A 22,398-nucleotide genomic window follows, 5' to 3' on the forward strand; every position below is an offset into this window, starting at 1 on the left:
TGAAAAAGAGAGAAATTTTGTAATTTAGATTTTAGAAAAAAGAGAGTGAATGAAAGCTTCCGAGTGTCAAAAATAGTGAAAGAGAACATTCATTTTTGGCGTAAAATAGTGGGAATGAGTGATGAGAGAGGGGACGATCTTTTTCGCCAAAGATGAGGAAGGGAGAACAATAATTTTTCTTATTTCGAAACGGTACAATTTTCAAACTTTTTTAAAATTAATTGACGTGGTTTAAAACAAACAGTAGATAAATTTTAAATGTCATGTGTCAATTAACAGAGAATTCAAAATTAAAACTTAGAAAAGATTTAATTATAGGATCCAAGTTCTCTATTAGAAGGGATTTTATCCTTTTGATACAATAGATAAAAACTCAATTGTGGATCCCATTTCCGTAGTAAAAGGATAAAAACTCCTTCAACTATTAATTACTGTATCAATTTGAGAAATTAATTTAAGAATCAATTTCCAATTACTAATTAGAAGAACATTTTCATTAAAAATAGGGAAAACATATTCCTGGGACTTGTTGAAAGGTATTTCCCCATTTTTTTTCTCTTGGGTTTTGGGCAGGTAATTACCAAAAATATCCTCTCACTACCTAGTTGGTAATTGTGTTTTAACTTTAACTGAACTGTTTGGAGACAGAGAAAGAGAGAGAGAGAACCATTGGCATTCCCCACAGAAAAGGTGGTGGGAAAAGTTCTTTTTGTACACACTGCGATGATGGTGATGATGATGCCTACAATCTCCCACAGCAACAACAAAGAATTCCCCACTCTCTCTCTCTCTCTCCCTCTCTCTCTCTCTCTACAGCTTTTGCTCTTTCATCTCTCTGTTTTTCTTCTAAACATGGTGATTAATCTTTTCTTCTTCTCATCTCCTTCACTCATCCTAAGCCCATGAAAGGCTGAACAGTGTGACTTCCATGGATAAGAAGTGTGGGTGTTGGTCAGTCCTCAGTCGCAGCATCAGAGGTACCTGCAAAACCTCTGCTTCTAGGGACTCTACTCACACTATTCCAAGAACTAGTCTTGTATATGATGCAGGTATTATATGTGTGTATATATATATTGAAATTGCAGATAATGGGTTTTTTCTTTTGGTAGTTTTGTGCTCCAATCATTGATCTAGGTCTTCAGGTGATAGCTCATTGTTTATCTAGAACTGGGTTGACTGTTGAATTTGAGAATTTGATTTTTTTGGTCCTCCCCATTCCCAACTCTATAGGTTTGTTTCCTCTATACAGGTGTTGAATTTGGTTCCTCACACCTTTGTTTCCTATGTTAATTTTGAGTATTTTGTAATTTCTCTCTTAAATTTCCCAAATAATATCCATAAAGCTTCTTTAAACTTCAATTTCAAAGTGGTTCAATACTAGGTTTTCCTTTTTACTTGGGATTTGCAAATTGAGTAGTTCGAAACTATCTCAGAAAGTTTTTGTATTTCCTTTTTCTTTTGGTTAGTTTTTAACTTTTTAACCAAAGAAGCCAGAGATTCTCAGGCAAATTTTCAGTTTATGCTTCCAGGACTTAAAGTTTCTCTTCTTGGATCTGTTCCAGGGTTTGTGACAAAGTAAAAACTTCTCTAGGTTGATTATGATGGATGCATGAACTGTATGTCATTTTCATATTATCAGCAATTATAGATTTCTTTTACATTTCTCATGGTTTTCCTAATTTTGCTCAAGCTGTATATGGCTGCAAATGTTCATTTCATTGGGTTCTTACTGCAAAAGAATGGGTTTCTGTTTTTTCAGCTTTTGCTTCTTTTTGAAGAATATATTTCATGTTGATGAACTAAAAAATTCCATAATTTCGCGAAAATTGCAGTCCAAAGTGCAACAATTTCCAAATTAAGCTAATGTAACATTTATTGTACTCTGTTGAAAACTTGTGTATGTCCGGTGATGCAGCTACGGAGACAAGATACCTAAATGCTAGCAATCGAGAGATGTGTGCTCCGAATGAAGCTCATAACTCCTCCGATAATGCTGATACAGTTGCACTAGAAAACAAAGGTCAACGCCAGCTGCTCCAGTTTAGTTTTCAGGAGCTAAAATCTGCAACTGGAAACTTTAGACCTGATAGCATTCTTGGGGAGGGTGGATTTGGGTATGTCTTCAAGGGATGGGTGGAGGAGAATGGGACAGCACCGGCAAAACCTGGATCGGGGGTTACAGTTGCTGTCAAGAGTTTGAAGCCAGATGGTCTTCAGGGCCATAGAGAATGGGTGGTTAGTAGATTATCTGCTTTGGGTTAGTAGATTGATGTCGAAAACATAATGTTAGTGTGATGCCAAAAAATGGTGGATGTAACAAATGATATTTTGCTTAATGCAGGCTGAGGTAGACTTCCTTGGACAGCTTCATCATTCTAATCTTGTTAAACTTATTGGTTACTGCATTGAGGATGATCAACGACTTCTCGTATACGAATTCATGACCCGTGGAAGCCTTGAAAATCATCTTTTCAGAAGTGAGTGTTGACATACTCTTACTTTATTCCCTCTCCCCCAAAAATGAATAAAGAAAGAACCATGTTGCTTGAATTCTTTCACCTGCTTTCGACTTTAACTATCTCTAGGACATTGGTCATTTGCATTGTGTTCATCTCCCCTGGGCACTGTTTGGTTAATAGATTTAGTGAGGTTTAAAATGGCCGAATAATATGAAAGCGAATTGAAAATGACATGTAAGAAAAGTCCATGATTTCCTCATATTTTGTTTTTTTCCATTTTCCTCCCTGTTTTCCAAGGACACCAAACAAGAGAATATGACTTCATCCATGTTGGTCTTTTCCTTTCCCTCACTAAATCTGCAAGAAACAAAGACCCTGCCATTCGGATTGTCCAAAGCAGCATTTTTATGCAGAAGATGCACCAAAGATGGCAATGCTGTGCATCAAACATCATGGATAGTGTGACTAATTTTTGGGCCCATTTTGTTTGATTTATTTCAATGTTAAGTATTTAATTTTCTGCTCATAGAATGACAAATCACAAGTGCACCAAAATTTTATATTTCTCTACTTATAAGAGTAATGATTATATATATATATATATATATATATATATATATATAAACCAATAGCAACGGTTGTATTGTTATCACAAGGGATAATTTAGATTTATCAGAGTCCTCTTTTAGTGCTTATAGTTGAAAGCAGCTTATCACACATTTATTAAAAAAATTTCTTGCTTGGTATTGCCATGATAGTTTCGTAGTTGAAACACAATGTTATATAATAATCTCTAAACATTAAGCTTTATGCTACTAATTATAGTGTACCTAATGTTGGCTTGTTGAGGAGACAAAAAAAAATAGAACTTCTTATCAGTTAATTTATGCTTTCAATGATACAAGTGTAATTATTTTATTAAACAATTCCTGATGTTACTGAAATTCTTGAAGGGAACATACCTCTTCCATGGTCCAACAGGATTAAAATTGCGCTTGGTGCAGCTAAAGGCTTAGCTTTTCTCCACGGAGGCCCTGAACCTGTCATCTATCGAGATTTCAAGACATCGAACATTTTGCTTGATTCGGTATGTATTAATGATGTTAATGAATTTTTATTTCAAATCTTTTACTTAATTGACAGCACACTAAGGAACTTTTATCCATAGGAATACAATGCAAAGCTTTCAGACTTTGGTCTGGCAAAGGCAGGGCCTCAGGGAGACAAAACGCATGTTTCTACAAGAGTGGTTGGAACATATGGCTATGCAGCTCCAGAATATGTAATGACAGGTATTTGATCATACTCATATAGTTTGAGCTAACTGAAACCTATTCTGAGAAGGAATGTCTCGATATTGAAAAAAGATTAAAGATCTCCATAACAAAGCAATAGAATATAATGAGAGTGCAAACCATTTGTTGTAGGCATTTTTGGTAGATCTTCAACCATGAAACAAACCTGAGAAGGCTGTTTCTTGTAATAAACAATTTTACAATCTGAAATTATGTCTTTGTAAGTCATGTACCACTAAAACTTCACAAGTGTCTAGTCTGAATGCTTGAGAACCTACTTTTTAAAATCTTTGGCTTAGATGCTAAATTGGTCACTTGATCATGCTTCATATACTATGGAAGATTGAGATCTAGCTTCTTTTTCCCTCAGGACATTTGACTTCTAAGAGTGACGTATATAGCTTTGGCGTCGTGCTGCTTGAGATTTTGACAGGCAGGAGATCAATGGACAAGAAACGCCCCAGCGGGGAACAGAATCTCGTTGCATGGGCTCGGCCATATTTGGCTGACAAGCGAAAGGCTTACCAACTAGTGGATCCTCGGTTGGAACTGAATTACTCTCTTAAAGGGGTGCAGAAAGTCTCTCAGCTAGCTTACATCTGCCTTAGCAGGGATCCAAAATCCCGTCCTTCCATGGATGAAGTAGTGAAGGTTCTCACTCCGCTGCAAGATCTCAATGACCTCGCCATATTATCTTATCACTCTCGTTTATCTCAACAAGGAAGGCGCAAGAAGAAACCAGATGGACCTCACCATCTCACCTACAACCAATCCAAGAGCATAAGAGCTTCTCCATTGAATACTGGGAAGCAGCATTGTAAATAAAGGTTAATCAATTCTTCTCCCCTGATTCGCTCGACTGTCAACTGAATCCAAATGCTGGGAGGCCGATTCCATAGAATGGGTTGTAAGAAGAATATAATTAGAAGTTTGTGGATGGATGATCTTTGGCTGTTTGAAATTTGACAGAGCCATCAGGACAATGTAAGAGAAAAGGTACATCATTTACCTTCTCTTTTATAAACCTTATAGTTAGTAGAGTTGAGATCTAACTGTCTGTTATCATTCTCGCGATTTGCCTTTATCGTAATTGAGAGATGTCATTGTAATTAGAAAAACCTTCCATTTCCAAGATTGTTGTTTTCAAATTCCTGAATGCCATCTGCTTTGAGTTTTGGGAATTTCATTTTGCATAATTCTTCCAAGTATTTCTGTAGAATTCCATCCTGAACCTGCCTTTCATCACGAGTGTTTGAAGTAATGAATTATGTATTTGATAAATCCTTCGATTTAATCAAACGTTAATGGGGAAAGTTTACTAGTGCGCTAATAAGATTGTTCCATTGTGATGTCATGGGGTTTGAAACAAGGAAACAGCCTCTCTGCGGAGGTAAGGCTGCGTACATCTGTATCCCCGAATCCTGCACTGGCAGAAACTTCGTGCGTACATCTGCATTGGCGTGGGTACTAGGTCAGAATTGTGTCAAGGCCATCTCAAAGACATTAATAGACCCACTATGTTTCCAGCAAAATCAGCATATATGCATTGCGTCAAGATATAAAGGAAAAGTATATATATTGTAATGACTTTAGGATCAAAACTCTGTAAAAAAATATTCAGTTTGTTGGGGATTCGAATCGATGTCAAATTTAAGATAGAATCTGGACCGGCTTTAACTTATTTGTTGAATCAATTCTAGAAAGTTACAGTGAACTTAAATAATTAGATGTGCTAAAGTGTGTTTGCCACTGATGACTGAACCTTATAAAAGCACCACCACCTTCTCCACCTTCTTAATAAAATGTTTAGCTTTGTGTCCTTGATTAAGTCATACAAAGCGCGAGCAGTAGCGAAGTGAATTCGAAAACGGGAGCGTGAGAGCGATAAAATTAAGTCATAAGCAGTAAGAATTTGAACGAGAGCACGCACGGAACGTAAGAGTGAGAGCGCGCTCGGAACGTAAGAACGATACCTGTTGAGAAGAATTGTGTGACTTAGGTCCTTAAACTAGCTCCAAACTCAGCACAAAAATGCTAGTTGGTCTGTGATCCTACTTAGAAGTTGTGACCCAAATTTTGTTTTAGTCCGGTTGTGTGACCCAGTCTTGACTTGAAAGACAATTTTGACTCGTTTTCATCTATGGGTCATGGATTTACGTTAGTTTTACAACGAAGTACGTAAATCTTTGTATTTTTTTTTTGCGTGATGTGATTTTTTGTCCTAATACAAATGAAAATCCTTTTAACTTCAAATGGGATAACTAGTCGGTAATTGTCTTCTTTTAGCTGAAGTTGTAATTACCCATTTCATATTTGTTCCTTTGTGTTCCAAATTCACAGAGCAGTTTCTGGTCCGTAGTAAAGAAAAACACAACAATCCTGCTATTGCATGCATCCTTCAAAAATAGTAATCAATGATATTATTTCTTGTTTCAATCCTTTCCCGTGCCACCCAGAACTGACAACTCAATATTACAACCAACATTGACACTTGATAGCAGTCTAAGAATGTGAGACTCATAAAGAGGTCATGACAACTTTGATATCCATTAATTGCAAACACAGCAAGTGTTTTATTCTGATTGATCCTCTAGATGTTCGATGAATTTCCTTTGAGAAGAAATGTCAAAACCAATGGTTGTTCTCAGAAGAGTACAAGTGTATCACTCTGCCTATATGTATATATATATATTTGGAAATCGAAACCTTCCGATCATCGGCAGGCCTTTTGGACTCAAGGCCGTAAGATAAATTCCAAATATGTGCAAATCTCCCGCAAACCACACATATCATTTAAATCTGAATATTTTTGTGTCTTGTGAGAGTCAAACTCAGGACGGCTAGAGTTTATGGTCGCCCCTTGACACCTCTTAACAAACTAGGCCAGATTTCTATTATTCTTATAATTATTATTTTTTTCCCTAGAAAATCAAACTGGTATATTGATATAGGACAATTACAGAGTATGGGGCACAAGCAACAGAAACTGCCCAAAAACAACCAAAAAGGACAACCATGAACAAGATATAGGCCCAATATTTGGCCCAATTACAGGTTTCAAACAACAGATGAATCCAAGCCCAAACCAACCGAAAACAAATAGCCGTTAATAACGGATATTTGAAATAGCCACCATTTGCAGAGGGTTGAAGGTCTGGACTCTTAGCTTACTACATTACATGGTTGAAAATTTTACCAATGCCATTGAAGTAAAAGCCTTATTGGCATGACAGAACATATTAGCTACATTTCCTACACATGATCTTGATTGTGTGTTGAACAGAGAGTTATTAATTATCGAAGTTTAGAAATTTTTGTTTTTACTACAAGTACATGTCAGTGATCATCAAATTTGTGGATGAAGACTCAAATCTTGGTGTGTTTAGAATCGGCACTTGAAAGACGAGAATCGAAGAACCAAGGGCGCCAGTCTTTTTCTAGTTCAGCATTCCAAATAATGCTCAGTGTTAGCTCCTTCAAATTCCATTCTTTTAAACTTCTCAAAAGCAGGTGAGACTTTCTTGTTCATAAATTTATGACTTCAATAGAGGGACTCTTGAACTGAAAAAAAGGAAGAGAAAAAAAAACTATACGAAACATGTACATAAATATACATAGATGGATCAATAGATAGACAAGGTTTGCAAAAAAAAAAAATGTAAAAATAGATAAGAGATTGTTTTATGATTTTTTGTGAAAGACATAATTAATATATGAACCTTAATTTGCATGAAATTCTCTCACACAATTCAAAAATAACATCTAAAGTAGAATGTGGTATTGTTACATACATTAATTCTAACATTAAAATAGTTAAGCAGCCAAGATGGGCATTAATAAAATTTTGAATAAAACTAAGGAAATTAGATATCGTGAAGAGGGTAATGCAAGGAGTAGAAGCCACAAAGGATATTGTGTGTGTGTGTGTGTACACACACACACACACACAACTAACTAGGGTATGAAAAAATTACCACACATCCCTCCTTCAACCAAAGAAAATAAAGAATGTTAATAGTGGGGATAGGGTAGGTATTGTAAGTGAATAAGCTAACACACACACACACACACAACTAACTAGGGTATGAAAAAATTACTACACATCCCTCCTTCAACCAAAGAAAATAAAGAATGTGTGCCGGATGACTCATATATATTAAATAATACAATTTAATTTTGTTTTCTGTAGTACTTGAAAGTACAAATATTAATTAAACACATATAAGTTAACTCCATTATTACAAAGTATGGACCCATTGCCACCACTAATGATAGTAAAAGCATCAAAACATTGATGAATAGTGAAGTTTCCACAATTGGGCCAACCTTAAAGGTGGTCAATTGCTTTTTTAAAATGGCTATTTCTTATACTGTACCATTAAATAATATAAGCATAAAGAAAAGAAATGTCAATTAATTAATTTAGAAATTAAGTCATAGAAATATATCTTAATTTTCCTCAGTTCTCATTGCCTTTTTATTTTGTATTTTACTGATTTTGCTTATAACAAAATGTATTCCAAGAAATCAAAAATAAGAAAAGCTAGCTACTACACTGAAATTCATCCACAGAGAGAGAGAGAGAGGACTTACTGCATTGAATTGAAAAGAGTACTGGATGAAGAATAATTGATCCAAACCTATAAAACAATAGCCGTTTAAATGCTAGAACAACAAAATTTAATTATCATTACACAACCACAGTGTGTGTGTGTGTGTGTGTATATATATATATATGTTTAACAAAATAGAGTAAAATAGCAGGATGAGTCCAAAAGAGAGAAATAAAGATGATAGGGAGAGCGATTGAAATCCATATACGAAAGTGATATTGGCGCGGCTCAATCTGAGATCGTCCTTTACAAGAACAAGTGTAAATCCGTCTTCGGATTGAACCTCACCAACATCGCTTTCCATGCTTCCCAAACATCCACTAAAAGGAAAAGATAACTACTTTCCTCTTGTGAAAGCAACCAGACAACCATTGCAACATTCTATCCATAAGTGTGTGCTTTAGCTATCAAAGGAGTTTGTATGTGCTTTAGATATCAACTTGTAGGCTCAATATATATATACCACTTACCGGCCGGACAACTAATTAATGAGGAGGAGAAAATAAAGAAAAAGGAGCATCAAGCTAGCATGGTCCCATGTTGCACCAGCAGGAGGACAATAATACATGATCATTTATTTAGGGATAAAGATTGAGCTTGGTGGAGTAATAGGTGGAGGTGAAGGTATTGTTGGTGGTTGGGGGTGGAAAACTTGAAGTGGGATCTTCGAATAATAATGATTTATGTTCCATGAATCGAGCATATAATAAGGGTTTCTGATTCAATATGTTACAATTTGTATCTAGGTACTAAAAATATTATGAAAAAACAAATCAAGAAAGTTATGCAAAAACATTAGCAAGAGGACTTTTTGCCTTTTGTTTAAAATATCTTGAATGATAATTAATTTCCCAGGAAGCAAAATTAAATTAATTTAATTAAAAAAAACCAAAGTAGAAGTAAAATTTTGAAGTACTACATAGTTGTATGGTGATTACTCTTTGGGTTATGGGTGTGGCATTAGTATTAATTAATGATTATATATATGTTTTTTAATGGTGAACTCAATTAGGGTTAAAAGGAAGATAATTAATGAGAACATAACACTGGTGCAAGCTATTGAACGGCTATAATCGCATGCTCTTTAACAAGAAAAACTACATGTCTATATATATATATATATATGTATGTTGATGCATGAGAGAACAAAGAAAAAGTGATCATAGTGATAAGGAAATGTAACTAGAAAAGAGAGCTAGAGAAAGGAGAGGAACATTTATAACATGTATGATGACAGTTATTGAACGTTATGATAATGCATTTAACAAAACCTACATGTCATGAAGGAACAAATTGAGAGTGATCATGTGATGATAAGGAAATGCAAGCAAGAGATATATATAGAGAGATATATATAGAGAGAGAAATAGAAGAGAGAGAAAGAGGATGAGAGTTAAGTGAGGAGTTGAGTGGGGAAGAAGAGAATATGTATATATGTATGTATAATGGTAGGGTTTTGCCTCGGGATGGGAATTAAGGCGAAGAAGGTGAGTGAAATGATGTTGAAGGGGAGCAGCTTACTTTAGGGTTTGTCATGCTTAGTTTGTACTCAAATATAAATCAAACAGTACTACTGCTTCTCTCTTGCGCATGCACCTGAAATATTCTCCACATAAAAACCACTTTTTATTGTCACACTCTTCTTTCCATCTATCATAATTTAATTTAATTTAAATTAACATTCCTTCTCTATATTATGCTTCATGTGTTTAATTAATTAATTAGTAAAATTATACTCACAGAGTACTAAGATAGTTATGTTGGCTTTACATGCAACCTGGTACAAAGCAAATGATAACTGATTTGCATGCCCAGTATAAACAAACCTTTGTGATTAAAAGTGCATTGATTTACCAATGGGCTAGTGGCCTAACGATATTATGTCCTTACCTCTTAAAGAAAGGTCAAGGGTTAAAGTCTCAGAAGAGACATGTATGTGTAAGTACCAATTAAGAAAAAAAAAGAAGAAAAAAGTGCATTGATTTAATATGGTTAAATCAAAAAGGGTTTAATGGCTTAATTTTTGATTGATACATGCTATTACTAAGCTTGGAGACTTCTTTATTCTAACGTTGATAAATTACCATTGATTTTTTTTTTTTTTTTTCTAATGTTTTTTAAAAAAATTAAGTTAACTTTATATATTCATATACATGTATTTAATCCAAATAATTCTATTTAATTAATTACAGTATACGTGTTGTAAACCGTTATAGTTTAACATATAGTGTTTGGATTCTCTCCTGTGGCGGCATTGTAATTTGTCAACACATTTATTTTTGCTTTCCAACACATTACATCCAGTTGAAATATAATTTGTTTAATACAATTTGCTTAACCTTTTGAAAAAAAAAGAACATTACATCCTGTTGAAAACAGATTTAGTCTGGTTGACACTACAGTAGTGTTGTACAAAGTACTTTTGATGACTATAATTGAATTACTACATTATATCTCATCCAATGATAATAATAAAAAAAAAAAAAAAAAAAAAAATAAAAAATAAAAAATAATGTACCATTTATGTTATACAACCACCAAATCAATATTTGCTATATATAGAGAGGGACCTATAGAACTCAAAATTTTGTAGATTTTCGTCTACAAAAATGTAGTATCTGTTTGTAGAATGCACTAGGCAATCCAGAATTGGTAGTGTAACAGTAGTCATGAGGAATCCATACGTAGGAAACAAAAATGAGTGAAGGAGAAAAAGAAGAAGAGAGAGAAAGTAGAGAGAGAATCTTGGAAACAGGAGCGCAGAATGTCAGCAAAGGATTGTCTCTGGAAAGAAGTTTCGGAAGGTGTACGTACAAAGTAGTTTCTCTCTCTCACACACTCACACACGCACACAAACACACACTTTTTTGCAATCCATGATCGAGCTAAACCAAGCGGGGACACCGGCGCTCAACAAGGCCTGCCTTGGGCATGCCCTAGGGGACACCTATCTTGGTTTGCTACCCTTTTAATTCACACCCCTCACCACTTTTCTTCTTTCTTTCTTTTTTTCTTTTTTATTTTTTCTTTTTTATTTTCTTTTTTTAAAGGGTCACCCCACCCTTTCTTTGAAGGTTTTGGGAACCCAAAAGCCCTTTTTTATTGAAACTCTCTCTCTCTCATGATTTGGGGCGGTAAGTTCGCGTGCCACTAGCCAAACAGATTCCCTCACGCCTTAACCATTTCATTTCACTTTCTCTTCTTCTTTCCTCACCAGATCCTAGGACTTTCTTTCCACTCTCCCACACACACATCATATTTGTTCTCTAAGGTGGTGGTCAAAAGTTAGCTTTGCTACTAAATTTTCAAGACAAAGTTTCTCACACCTAAATTTAAAATTTGTAACCGATTGTGTTTAACGTGAGAATTTTATTTCTTAAATGCATTGGATAAGGTAGGTTAGAATTATTATACATTCAACCAATAAGAATCATTGATTAGAGTAGTATTATTTAAATTTTTATATAGTTTTATGAAGTTACTTATTAACAAGTGAGATTAATAGACTAGTGACTTAACAATATCATATCTCTATTTTAGAAAGATAAGATTGGAGCATAGTAAAGACTTGTGTAAGTATCAACTTAGAATATATATATATATGTGTGTGTAGGGTGGGAGAGTTAACTTTGAATGGTGTGACCAGTGTGACCCTTGAATTTGAATATGGTAGTACTATTGGAAGTTGGAGAGTCTTGATTAAAGGGGTGGACAAAGGGACACCCATGTTTTTCTCACACTAGAGAATTCTTTAACACAAGCTAAGCTAGTGGGCCATGTGAGGCTTTAGTTTCAATTTTTTTTTTTTTTTTGGTTGGACACGTTGGCCTTCTATTATGAAAGCAAACATACTTTCTTAAATTTATATCTCTAGTCCACTCAAAAGGAATATTTTGAGTGACTTTTCATTCATGTTTTGGTGTCTTCTAGACCATTTATTTCTATTCTAATTACTTATTAAAAGTTAAAACTTTGGAACTGAGTGTAATTTTAAAAAAAATTTGCAAGAAAATTGAAGTAGACTAGAGGTTTTTGAAATGTGTCAATGGGTTGTATCAATCATGCATGGCAACTTATAGGTTCAGTCACTTGTCAGTTTGTGGAGACAAGACAGACACCTCTTCCTGCATGAACTCAAGGTGCCACACCTCTCTCTCTATTCTCTCTCTCTCTCTTTATATCTATACATATATATATGTGTGTGTATGCGTATACACTATATAGTACTCCAATGTGTTTATATGACTTATGTGTCCGGAGACTCCACACATGCAGGCAGGCTATCTCCCAGGAGGGCCCAAAAAGTAGTTCTTGACAATTGATTGGGTTGGATGGAACAACGCATTAGCTTTCTAAAAAGATTGTTTTTCAATGTATATAATTAACTCTTACCAGGAGAGAATTCCATGAAAGATTGTATTTGATAAAGATTTGATTTGCAAGGGGGAATACCGCTTTAAGAAAGAGAAAGAAAGTGAAGAAAGAAAGTGTTTTTCAATGTATATAATTGACTCTTACCTTACCACACACGCTAAAAAATAAAAGAAAAAGAAAAAAAGGACTTTGTAAAAAGATTGAACTACAAATGGGACATCAACTGAGCTTTTGTTTTTGGGTAAGGGGGGCATAAAGTCAGTGGGCAATGGACCTACTGTGACCAAAAATGATAGCTCTTCATTAGCATAGAACCTACTTAAAAAGCCTCAACAGTACTCATAGCAGCCTTTAATACAGTAGAAAAACAGTATAGAAAATGCTAGTTTAGTTCAAAGGAGGAAAAATATCTCCAACCGTTTACCATGTCCTGTTTAGTTCAGTTTTCTAAGAATAATTTTATAAAAATTAAAAATGAGTCTAAAAACGTGTTTGGTTGATAGTTTTTCACATAATCTGATAATAGTTTTGAGTTCAGAAAAATAATATCACTTTGAGCAGTTCTAAGAGCCGGATGACAACCCCCTCCCATTCATAGTCAGCACCCATTCATAGTCAGCGCATTGTGGAGTCCGCACCCCTCCCCACTTAAAGTTTGTTTTCAGGGAGTTTATTGCGCTTTTATATTTGCACTCGAAAAATCACTACAAAACAGGATTTTCTTTGGAATCTGTTGCTGATATTACAGAATTAAATTAAGTTTCACAATAACCATTAGAGTAAATTGCATCCAATTTTAACCAACACGACACATAACTTCTGATTCTGTTTTCTGCCATGACTTGCTTGGCAGAAACCATTTACTGATGTTTTTCAACTTTTCTGTAGAAACTAGTATTATTTTGGAAAATTTGGGAAAAACATTAGCATAGTCAAATTTTCCTAGTTCATTCAATTTCCTGGATATTAAATAAACATCCCCAAATTGCAATCAAACATGAAAATAAACTAACCACATTATTTCACATAAAGTGCCTGCTCAGAATCAAACATGTCATCAATATCATGCAACAGATTCAAATAATTCTACTACCTCTGACAACTCATGAAGAGGAGACTGGCAACACTGGAAGACTGAAGAGAGAGGAAACTGCATTCATTTTGTTTCCCTTTCGAGTTTGAAAAGATACATAATCTGCCTCGAATGATAGAAATTTTCTACTTTTAGTAAAATTTTACATGCATTTTTAAGAACTTGTATCATTATATCAAAATTTTGGCAGCTCATGAAGGCAACCATACTCTATCACTCTTGAGGAATTTATCCCTTACTAAAAGGGATCATGCACAGCATCCTAATTTTAACTTCCCTTTACAGAAGGTCCGGAACAGGACCCCAAGATTCTAAAGTTTACTTCCCTTTAAGTTTACAGAGGGCGTACAGACACGACCCGAGAAAACCAAAAGTTTGACCCACAATGTTCAACTGCAATCAAGGAATGAAAGTATTTGACATGAAAAAATTAGAAACCAGAAGTACCAAATAAAGGGTAACGAAAGATCGACGAAAGTTTAATAGAAGTTTATTCTCACCAAATCAAAAGGAAGTCCACCAAAGAGTAGCCAGCCAATTCCAATGGTGAACAGATCCTGTAATGACATAATCGGTCACAAAATGCACGGGATGAGTTGTAAATGCCAAGGACACAAAATTTATAGACATCCAAATACCAGCTAAGTGACATAAAAAACATGGTTGTGTCGTGTGAAAAACCGGACAGAGAGGCATATATTCTGGACTGTTCAAAAGAAACTAACGCAATTCTACTAAAAATTCCTATCTTTGCACAAAATGTGTTCACTGAAAATAATTTTGAATTATGAGCATTCAGACCTTAAATAGCCACAGCTGATTGAACTTCTCTATTTTGACATTGAATCAGTGATCAGATTTCACAAAGAAGTCTATTCACGAGATGTAGTGTGACTATCGAGGCAGTTTCTGGTAATGAAAGAAACGAAATGGACAGTCTAAAATAAAAATTATAGCATCAACTGGGAGGAAAAAGCTAGTGTTACTTTTTTAGCATCAAAATTAGCATAATTGCAGTGTCTACAAGAGGTTGGTAAATAGATATTACACACCTTTAAATTACCACAGATCGTCTGAGTGAGGGCTGAATTAAGTGTAGTATTTAAGAAAACAAAGTAATTCAGAAAGAAAGCCATAATACAGGAAAGAAGCATCACAGCCTGCAAAACATTCCAATACGGCAAATCCAAATTAGAGCCTGCATGTTTTACACTGATAGAAAATGCACTTTCATATATAATTAAAAATAAATAAATAAACTAACAATAATTTGTTATCATTTTAAGTTAATTAAGACAGTTATGCTGCTGTGAAAGTATGTGTAGGAGAGACGAATAAAGCATATACTGAAACAAGAAAAGCCTGTGTGATGTCATGTCACAGACGTTTATTATTAAGGTTATGGTGAAGGAACTGCAAATGCATCAATCAAACTCCTTCCCACAGAAGAATAACTTTCAAGCATAAGAGTTTTAAGAGAACTACAAAATGCATCGATCAAAATCCTGTCTGTATAAGAAAGGAGTTCAAGCACAAGCATGAAAAACATTAACGGGCATGTTAATAAACAAAACAAATCAGATAACCTTGTGGTCACAGTTTTTGGTTAAACTATGGCTGCATCAAAATCAATATTTAAGACCTTCTAGACAAGTTCATAAAGATGTTATCTTGCCCGTGTCTCAGAGGCACAGGTAAATGATATCACTGGAAATGAGTAAGTGAATTACAGTCATGAAATGATACTTTATGCTAATAATACTAAAGATACATCAACAACAGAATAAATCTTCAGTAAAGAAAAAACTGCAGCCTAATTTGTTATCCATAAAAGGGGGAACAGAATTGTGGTTACTCGTCTGGGGTTCACAAGATACGTGTCAAAGACATTTCAAATTTTAAATTATTTGGCTGAAAGAAGGGCACAATGTAAAACTACAACTGTGGAAAAAAAACTTAGAAATATCAAAGGTTCAAAACAAATTAGATCAAGATAGATGAATAACAGAATGTAATTCAGTAAAGCAAACACTCGCAATGATTTGACTCCATTAACCAGAAAGAACAGAGACCAAGTTGCATTTATACGTCTGGGATACATTAGAACAGTGATTTCCGGTCAAACTAATGGAAACAATTTTAGAGAGAACAAAGATAGGAGATAAATTAAGTGTGCAATGTTAATCATCATCAATAATAGCAACAAATAGACAAACAGAATTTTATTACAATAATAGCCAAATCAAGCATATCAGGCAGAGATTTGAAAGACAAAATATTAATTCACAAATTAGCACTTCGACAAAATATCAGATTGTTCAAATATGTCATATGAAACAGGTGATTTTCAGAGAACAACAAGAGTGGCTGTACCAAGGGGACTGAATAGACAAACAGACATGAATTACTGAAAAGGTTCTTAAGAATCAATTGCAACTGCAGATATGATCTCTCTCAGAGTGGAACATCAAGAATGCTGTCCTTGTTGCTCACATCAATCGGTTGGAACCAAACCGAACAGGCATTGGGAGGCTTGTTTATATGACCGCACATACTAAATAAAGGATCATCATGTGAAGGACAAGTGTAAAATGTATAAAATAGGCACACAAAGAACCACTTGCCAACTGAATAACATCATCAAAGAAAAGAACAAAGGATCATTCAGCATAACCGAGTTGCCAAGCATGTATTTTGAGAGACAAAATTCTTCATCTGATAGCAAGTACCTGAAAGCCAGGGGTGAAGAGATGAGGAAAGTTCATTGTCACCTCCAATTCACCTCTGATACTTGTCCAGAATAGCAAGATTGGTCCACATATTATACCTACAAGATATACAGGAAAATATGCATTAGAAGGATTATACTTCTTCAATTTTAGAGGAGCCAATATATTATATTTACAAGAAAAGAATGTAATATTCAACAGATTTTATTCTGCCCGGGACCTATTATCTTACCATTGCACCACATAAGACCAAAGCTATTGAGGCCACTGGTTTTTCCTTGAAGATTGAAACAATATTTCAGGTCAGCAAAAGAAATTCTAAACCTCATTGTTGAATGAGAGATGAGAAAGCACAAGGATGAAAATGATACCAATGCGAGCAACATAAGTAAGATATATTGCGGTACAGATGTTTGATGTGAAAACAATAGCATAGCCGTAGAAGTCAAATGACATGTCCCGAGCTCCAGCAATAAATGCACCAACTATGATAATCCCCACACTGATGAAACCCTTGGAAGTTATCCATAAGAAAGGCATTAGCAACGTGAAACATTTAGGTTGAATTTCATGACACAAAATAAAGAAAGAGATAAAAAATACATAAATATACTGTAACGATCTGAATCATATAACATGTGATACACATTATATTTGATCTATCATTTATTTTGTATCATTCATAAAGCTTCATATAAGTGATCATCTCTGAAAATCCAATTAAGGAATTTATAAATTGGTAATAATAATTTTCAGTAGGAAGTATGAATGAGCAGTATAGCAGTGGTTGTGACACCTATCTCTTATGATGCTGAACAAATTTATTACATTTTACCAAAGTGGCAACACGCCATGAATTATAAATACTAGTAAGCACATTAGAGCCGGTTCTTGCTACTATGAGTAGCATGATGCATGTGCAGTGTGCACATAATAGTGTATGTGCTATATAGCTGTTGTAGAGACATCATATATACGATTTTTGTTTCTGAAAACTTTAAAAATGCATATGATAGGGAAAAAACAACAACATAGAGGCAGGTGCATTTACCTGCCAACAACAAATGGTGAATGTTTCTGTTTTGCAATTATATACTCCATAAGCATAGTAAAAGCCACGGTTGTCCTCCTGAGAGTGGTGTACATAGGAATATTTACGCCACGCACAGATTCCATCGAGACCAGCTTTCACCAGAACAGAAATAGGTAGGCATATTTAGATTCGTATTTGTTTTCCAAAAAGATGAAAATGAATGCAAACCATCATACATTTACCATGTAAAGTAAGTAAGATAACGCAAGAGGCAGTGTGTGAACTAATGTCTTCAACGGCACGAGTGTTCCTGGGTTATTAGTGTCACTCTGCGGTTCACCAACTGTGAAAGAGATGATATTCCAGCGTCTCATTGCATAGAGAAACGAACATGAACATATGATCTACAACAAATGTCAAATAAAATTGTTCAACTAACAAGAAAAGATCAAAACTAGCTGGTAATGGAAAGCATTGAAATTTAAACTTCAAATGTAGCTCATGGAATGCATGCATGAACTAAAGAAAATATTATAGTTACAAAATAGAGTATTTTCTCATCTTGATAGAAAATAAGTATGTAAAAGTTACAAAATTTAGATTTTTGAAGGATATTTATGTGAGACAATTCATTCTGGATCTACGGATGACTGTTAAATATCAGCACCCAATAAATATTTGAGCATCTTAGCCTTTTCTGCAAGAAATATTTGAGTCTCTTAGGCTTTTCTTGGGGTGACCAATTCATTTTCCAACAAAAATTTCCATTCAGGTTCAAAGACTGAAACTCCAATGTATCCTTCCTTGATTTAAAACTTAAACAGGACTTGTTCCAAGTAAAAGACGGCACAGGAGCAACCTATCTACACACAAAGATCTTGTTTTGCTGTTCAACATCTTGTTGAAGCAACTTCCCATGTCACCACAGATTGAAAAGACCAAAAATGGTAATTGATATTGGAATACAATATCTTCCTAACTTTTTACTGCTAAAAGAAATCAACTTCAAAGTTTTCATGTACAAATAAATTGCCCGTATTGGGAGTCTGGGACTAAATTAACTAAAAGGTGATCAATAGCCTAAGAAGAGAAATTTTTGCTTGTGCCTTCCATCATCTTCAAATATAACTACATATGCCAATGCATTGTAGCACGGTGGTGCAGATATGGGATATGCAAAGAAGAGGAAAAGTTAGAAGTCTAGTTCTTTTTATTGGCCTATGTCCACATGCACAAGTGCATGCGCACACAAATAATTGCATACCACATGAAAATTTAGGATTCAAACAGGAGGAAGATACGGGTAGCAAGAAATCAATTGTTAACGTATAGTGGTTATTGTTGTTATTATCAGATTCTTCTTCTTCTTGTTATTATTTGATAAGATCTTGTAAAGCAATAATTTGTTGAAGTGACTAATAATGATATGGCTTTATGAAGGAAGCAACTTTCATATGATTCTTCTCCTCTTAGGAACCCAGGCAGGGGCCCAAGGTGAGGCAACTCTTGCTCTGCATATAAACTAACTGAAGAAATTCAACAATGCCAGCGGTTTCTTATAGAGACTATAATTGTAAGCATCTGAAAAAATAGAACTGTTTGATCAAATACACAAGTGATGGCAACACATTCTGCTAGAACATCAAGCAACTAAAAGGTTTCCAAGTCAATAATGTGTAGACTAGTCTATACAAACAATTTAGCACGGGAGCTACCTGCAAAAGTGTGATGACACTTGCACATGGGAAATTGTAAGAAGAAAGGGCTGCTTTGTTGAACATTACCAAGAGGACTGCAGGAGATACATCAAAGCACGAGAGTAGTAGTTAAAATTTTAAACAGAACCGGGAAAAAACGTTATCACAGGAAATGGAATCATGGTAAGTATGATAGCAAATTTTTTATTCGTAAGAATCATAATCATAAAGACCACTAACCTATCATTCATAGGTTGTACTATAACAAGTCATTGATTAAGCAAATGTTAAGCATAAACAATATGAACAAAGTGGTAACATCGGCTAGTATTTTGCAATAAACTGAATAAGTTATGAAAATATAGAATCTGCTCGCAAGACTAGTTGAATTCAAAGACCATATCAACTGGTGTAACCAAGTAGTGCAAAACGAATGACGCCAAGAAAGTGAGAAGAAAGCAAAAGGAACACCTGCGAATAAGAGTTGTTAACATTTTCACCCTGCTCAGAAATAAGTCAAATAACTTCTACAATCTGATCCTCCCATACCCTGCGCAATGGCAGGTCCTTGATTTGATTATTTTGTAGAGTGTTCGGAAGAATCAGTGTCATGCTATGCCTAAAAAGATTTTCTTCCCTTTATTTTCCCCTTCCTCATTCTCTATTCCTATTAATATTGATTCTCATTACTTAAACGAAAAACTAAAAAATTACCATCATACTATCCTAAGATTACCAATCCCACCAGCAATAAAATCTTTTATCAACCTACATAGCAATAAGCAAGATGAATACAGCGGAAAAGATTATCCTTTCCAACAGTGACTTGCAATTGGCATTATTCAAATTGCAGCAGAGAGAGAGCAAAGTGTGTCAAAAGTTGCAAGAATATTCTAAAAACCTTTTTGGCTAGAAAACAGAAGCCACATCTAATTTATATACGACTTGTAATTATCAGTAGTTGACTAATAAAAGACGTGCAGGCTGTTATGTGACAGTATGACATGCACTAAGGTGGCATTCACTGAACAAGCCTACTGCAAAGAAATATTTTAGAGTTCACCCCATTAATATTTGAATAATATATATATTTCCTCACTAAAGATGTGCTAGGCAGCTGAATGCCACCTTAGTGCATGTCACTAAAGGTGGCATTCACTGAACAAGCCTATATAGATTTTCATGGCAAGAATGTGTTAGGGGTTAGTAGGGAGGGGGTGCAAAGGCTCGAAGCCATCTAAGGACGACAGGGAGCAACCCTACCGCTTATACTCCAATCATATCATGTCCCATCAGCCGGGAGGAGGTTCCCTTATAGGTGAGGAGGCAAGTAATGTTGAAAAATAAATAAATACATACAGTAGAATTTCTGTGTTGAAACCTCTCAAAAACATTTTTGTGAGATTCATCTCTTGTCGAACCAACCAATGACAAAAATCAAAAATTGAGAGATGCCCCCATCACTATCATACCGTAAATTAGAGTTTGTCTTAATTTTAGTTAGACAAATGAGAGTGAGTAGATTAAATAACAAACACCAATACTTCTCCAATTAAGCATCATAAAAATACCTAATTCAAAAATATGAGTCCACCAAAAGCTATATGTTCGAATATGCATATTTTACACTATTTATGAGTTAATCGGATCCTACTCATAAACAAACATGTCTATATGTATATATAAATATGTGTGTATATAGTCAAATTGATAAAAAGTAATATAAATCGGTTAGGGAAAAAAAAAAAAAAGTAACATAAATCAAAATGAATGAATGTATGTTATATAAAAAAAAATAAAATAAAAAAAAATAAAAAAAAAAAAAAATTATTGGAAGAGAATTGGAATGAACCTGCACAAGTCATGTAAGAGATGGCAGCGTAAGCACCTCTTTTGGTCATGACAGTTTCCTCTCTCCTTCTCTCACCATCAGAGACTGGTAACTTTAGATTCTCAGGTGATTTCACAAAGACCATTGTGTTCTCTCTCTCTCTAACTATCCTCTCTCTCTATATATTTGTGCGTGTTTATGTACATATATAAGTAGTATTTATAGGAATTTTAAGAAATTGAAAACAGTTGGACACAGAAAGGGTGGTGGGTTGGGAAGGAGGGAAAGGTAGAGGGAGTATTTAAGTTGGCAAGAGTTTGCAAATGACCTAAGAAAGTGTTTGTGTAGTGGACACATGGCAATGGCAGTTTCTGTAGTAGAGAAGATGATCAGCAAAAGTGGGACCCACCTAAGATATTAAAGTTTGAATGATTCATTTGTCCAATAAATTTGGGTACACAAGTAGGATATTAAAGTTTGAATGATTCATTTTGTCCAATAAAATTGGCTAGTGCTTGCTCAACTTTATCACACAACAAAGTACTATAATTCACCATTCAAAAAAAAAAAAAAAAGGTACTATAATTCCTTTTTACAGACTAGATTTAAGGCTAAAAAGCACTCATCTAAAAAGTAGACAATTATTTTGTTTTTTTGAAGGTAAAGTCGACAACAATTTTGGTCGTCCTAAATCATTTATATTTGGAAACGATATTAGCATATACCAAAAATGTATGAGAAATTTTTTAATGAGTTGGTTTGTAATATTTCATGGATTCACTCCTTTTGATTGAAAAAGTATTAAATATTTTCGGTCAAAATGAGTGAATCGGTGAAATATTACAAACCAACTCATTAAAAAATTGGTATTTAAATGCACTAATTGTTTAGAAGATAATATTATGTTAATTATATGTCATACAATTAAGATTTTAGTCAAAACTATCTTTTTATTCCAAAAACAAATGTTTCTATTAGGGAATATAAATTTTAAACTCTATGAAAAAATGTTAAATATATTATTTTTTAAAAAAAGAAGTAAATAATTATTTTGAGATAGTCAAAAAAGGAAAGATGAACATTTTTTTGTTTTTGTTTTGAGAGGGGGTATTTTTTTAAGGGGACAATATTTATTCACGTCCAATAACAAATGCATACTGTTGTTAAAAAAACAGGAAAATGATAATTAAGTACAATAACTTTTGAAATAAATTCAGTCAGCCTCTCTAATAACCTTACTTATTACTTTTTTTGATTTTGTAATGCATTTGTGG

The 22,398-nt window shown here is 34.4% G+C and overlaps 2 protein-coding genes across 3 annotated transcripts; one reads left to right on the forward strand and one right to left on the reverse strand.

The window, feature by feature from the left end:
* Window positions 1-730: 730 nt before the first annotated feature.
* LOC132279865 (serine/threonine-protein kinase PBL35-like) lies at window positions 731-4,935 on the forward strand. Of its 2 annotated transcripts, none has more exons than XM_059781918.1 (6): window positions 731-977; window positions 1,916-2,235; window positions 2,342-2,477; window positions 3,413-3,546; window positions 3,628-3,751; window positions 4,125-4,935. In XM_059781918.1, the coding sequence occupies exons 1-6, from the start codon at window positions 929-931 to the stop codon at window positions 4,577-4,579; spliced, it is 1,218 nt and encodes a 405-aa protein (XP_059637901.1). In that variant the 5' UTR covers window positions 731-928; the 3' UTR covers window positions 4,580-4,935. The 2 variants fall into 2 exon arrangements, with proteins under 2 accessions (XP_059637901.1, XP_059637900.1); XM_059781917.1 differs by having other exon boundaries at window positions 732-1,049.
* An 8,941-nt stretch (window positions 4,936-13,876) lies between these two features.
* On the reverse strand, window positions 13,877-21,483 carry LOC132279868 (UDP-N-acetylglucosamine transporter UGNT1-like). Its single transcript, XM_059781920.1, has 10 exons — window positions 21,146-21,483; window positions 19,312-19,388; window positions 17,839-18,000; window positions 17,615-17,748; window positions 16,935-17,065; window positions 16,796-16,840; window positions 16,564-16,661; window positions 14,887-14,994; window positions 14,335-14,391; window positions 13,877-14,227 (listed from the first exon to the last, which is right to left on the reverse strand). Exons 1-10 carry the CDS (start codon window positions 21,267-21,269, stop codon window positions 14,153-14,155), a joined length of 1,011 nt encoding a protein of 336 aa, XP_059637903.1. The 5' UTR covers window positions 21,270-21,483; the 3' UTR covers window positions 13,877-14,152.
* Window positions 21,484-22,398: the final 915 nt, after the last annotated feature.

The sequence above is a fragment of the Cornus florida genome, unplaced genomic scaffold (genome assembly GCF_030987335.1).
Source record: "Cornus florida cultivar Cherokee Brave unplaced genomic scaffold, ASM3098733v1 CherokeeBrave_3.0.0_Hap2_Chr10, whole genome shotgun sequence".
NCBI lineage: Eukaryota > Viridiplantae > Streptophyta > Magnoliopsida > Cornales > Cornaceae > Cornus > Cornus florida.

Excerpts from the sequence above, each read along its gene's own strand:
- LOC132279865 (XM_059781917.1), top strand. The coding sequence starts at position 929 with ATGGATAAGAAGTGTGGGTGTTGGTCAGTCCTCAGTCGCAGCATCAGA. Across the intron at positions 2,236-2,341 it reads AGGGCCATAGAGAATGGGTG|GCTGAGGTAGACTTCCTTGG; the intron begins GTTAGTAGATTA and ends TGCTTAATGCAG. Across the intron at positions 2,478-3,412 it reads TGAAAATCATCTTTTCAGAA|GGAACATACCTCTTCCATGG; the intron begins GTGAGTGTTGAC and ends AAATTCTTGAAG.
- LOC132279868 (XM_059781920.1), bottom strand. The coding sequence starts at position 21,269 with ATGGTCTTTGTGAAATCACCTGAGAATCTAAAGTTACCAGTCTCTGAT. Across the intron at positions 14,392-14,886 it reads CGATCTGTGGTAATTTAAAG|GATCTGTTCACCATTGGAAT; the intron begins GTGTGTAATATC and ends ATGTCATTACAG. Across the intron at positions 14,228-14,334 it reads GTGGACTTCCTTTTGATTTG|TTGAACATTGTGGGTCAAAC; the intron begins GTGAGAATAAAC and ends CCTTGATTGCAG.